Below are 1,369 nucleotides of genomic sequence, written 5' to 3'. Positions count from 1 at the left end.
GTGATGTAGTAGCAACTGCCTAAACTGCCCCCCGCCCTCCTTTCGCCTCCAGTCGGCGGATCTCCAGCTCCGGGACACTTAGCACCAGCACCCGCCCCCCCTCTACCCCTTACCGGTGCACAGGATTCCTGCGCCGACACCCCTGTTCCTCTCGCGTTCGGCGCTCCGCCCTCCAGGAAAGTAGATCCGGCCAGGCAGACAAAAGTTTGGGAGAGAAGTTGAGTCGGTGCTGAGTGTGAGCGAGGGGGGCGGGGGCCGGAGAGAGTGGGGGCTGCCGGGCGAGTCTACGCGTGAACAGATAGACCTGCGGACGGGACAGCCGCGGCCGTAGGCCCTTCTAAGCCCCGCTTAACCCCTGATGCGCGGGGGGACGAAACCCCTCTCGCTGGGGGATGCTGCGGGATTCTTGGCGCCGGGCATCCGGACCGCCCGCTAAACCCCTGTGCCTATCCTGTGCCCCTCGGGATCCGGAGTCCGGCCGCAGGGAAAGAGAAGCGGCCGCCGAGACGCTGCAGGGTGCCGGGCGGGGAGGGGGCTGGACGCCCCAGACCCGAGGGCATGGAGCGTTTAGGGGAGAAAGCCAGTCGCCTGCTGGAGAAGTTAAGACTCTCGGACTCCGGCAGCGCGAAGTTCGGCCGCAGAAAGGGTGAATCTAGCCGGTCTGGGTCTGATGGGACCCCCGGGCAGGGCAAGGGACGCCTGAGTGGGCTGGGGGGACCAAGGAAATCAGGGCCCCGTGGAGCTGCTGGGGGACCTGGGGATGAGCCGTTGGAGCCAGCCCGGGAGCAAGGCCCCTTGGACGCTGAGCGGAACCCGCGCGGCTCCTTTGAGGTGCCGCGCTACGAAGGCTCCTTTCCGGGGGGACCGCCTCCCTCCCGGGCCTTGCCTCTACCTCAGTCGTTGCCCCCCGACTTTCGGCTGGAGACCACGGCCCCAGCCCTAAGCCCCCGCTCCAGTTTCGCCAGTAGCTCAGCCAGCGACGCGAGCAAGCCGTCCAGTCCCCGGGGCAGTCTGCTGCTGGACGGGGCGGGGGCTGGTGGAGCCGGAGGTAGCCGACCCTGCAGCAACCGTACCAGCGGCATCAGCATGGGCTACGACCAGCGCCACGGCAGCCCTCTGCCTGCCGGGCCATGCCTGTTTGGCCCACCCCTGGCCGGGGTTCCGGCGGGCTATTCCTCTGGAGGGGTGCCGTCCGCCTACCCCGAGCTCCACGCTGCCCTGGACCGACTGTGCGCTCATCGGCCCGCGGGGTTCGGCTGTCAGGAAAGTCGCCACTCGTATCCCCCGGCCTTGGGCAGCCCGGGAGCTCTAGCCGGGGCCGGGGTGGGAGCTACAGGGCCCTTGGAGAGAAGAGGGGCGCAACCCGGGC

General features: G+C 68.9%; 1 protein-coding gene across 1 annotated transcript in view; it reads left to right on the top strand.

The window, feature by feature from the left end:
- Positions 1–1,369, top strand: part of AJUBA (ajuba LIM protein) — a 10,110-nt gene continuing 8,741 nt past the window's right edge. Inside the window, exon 1 of the mRNA XM_010831409.1 lies at positions 1–1,367. Within this exon, the coding sequence (XP_010829711.1) occupies positions 559–1,367 (809 nt within the window). The 5' untranslated portion in view covers positions 1–558. The remainder of the gene's footprint in view (positions 1,368–1,369) is intronic.

The sequence above is a fragment of the Bison bison genome, unplaced genomic scaffold (assembly GCF_000754665.1).
Source record: "Bison bison bison isolate TAMUID 2011002044 unplaced genomic scaffold, Bison_UMD1.0 scf7180017864526, whole genome shotgun sequence".
Lineage (NCBI taxonomy): Eukaryota > Metazoa > Chordata > Mammalia > Artiodactyla > Bovidae > Bison > Bison bison.
This window is presented reverse-complemented; position numbering and strand designations above follow the sequence as displayed.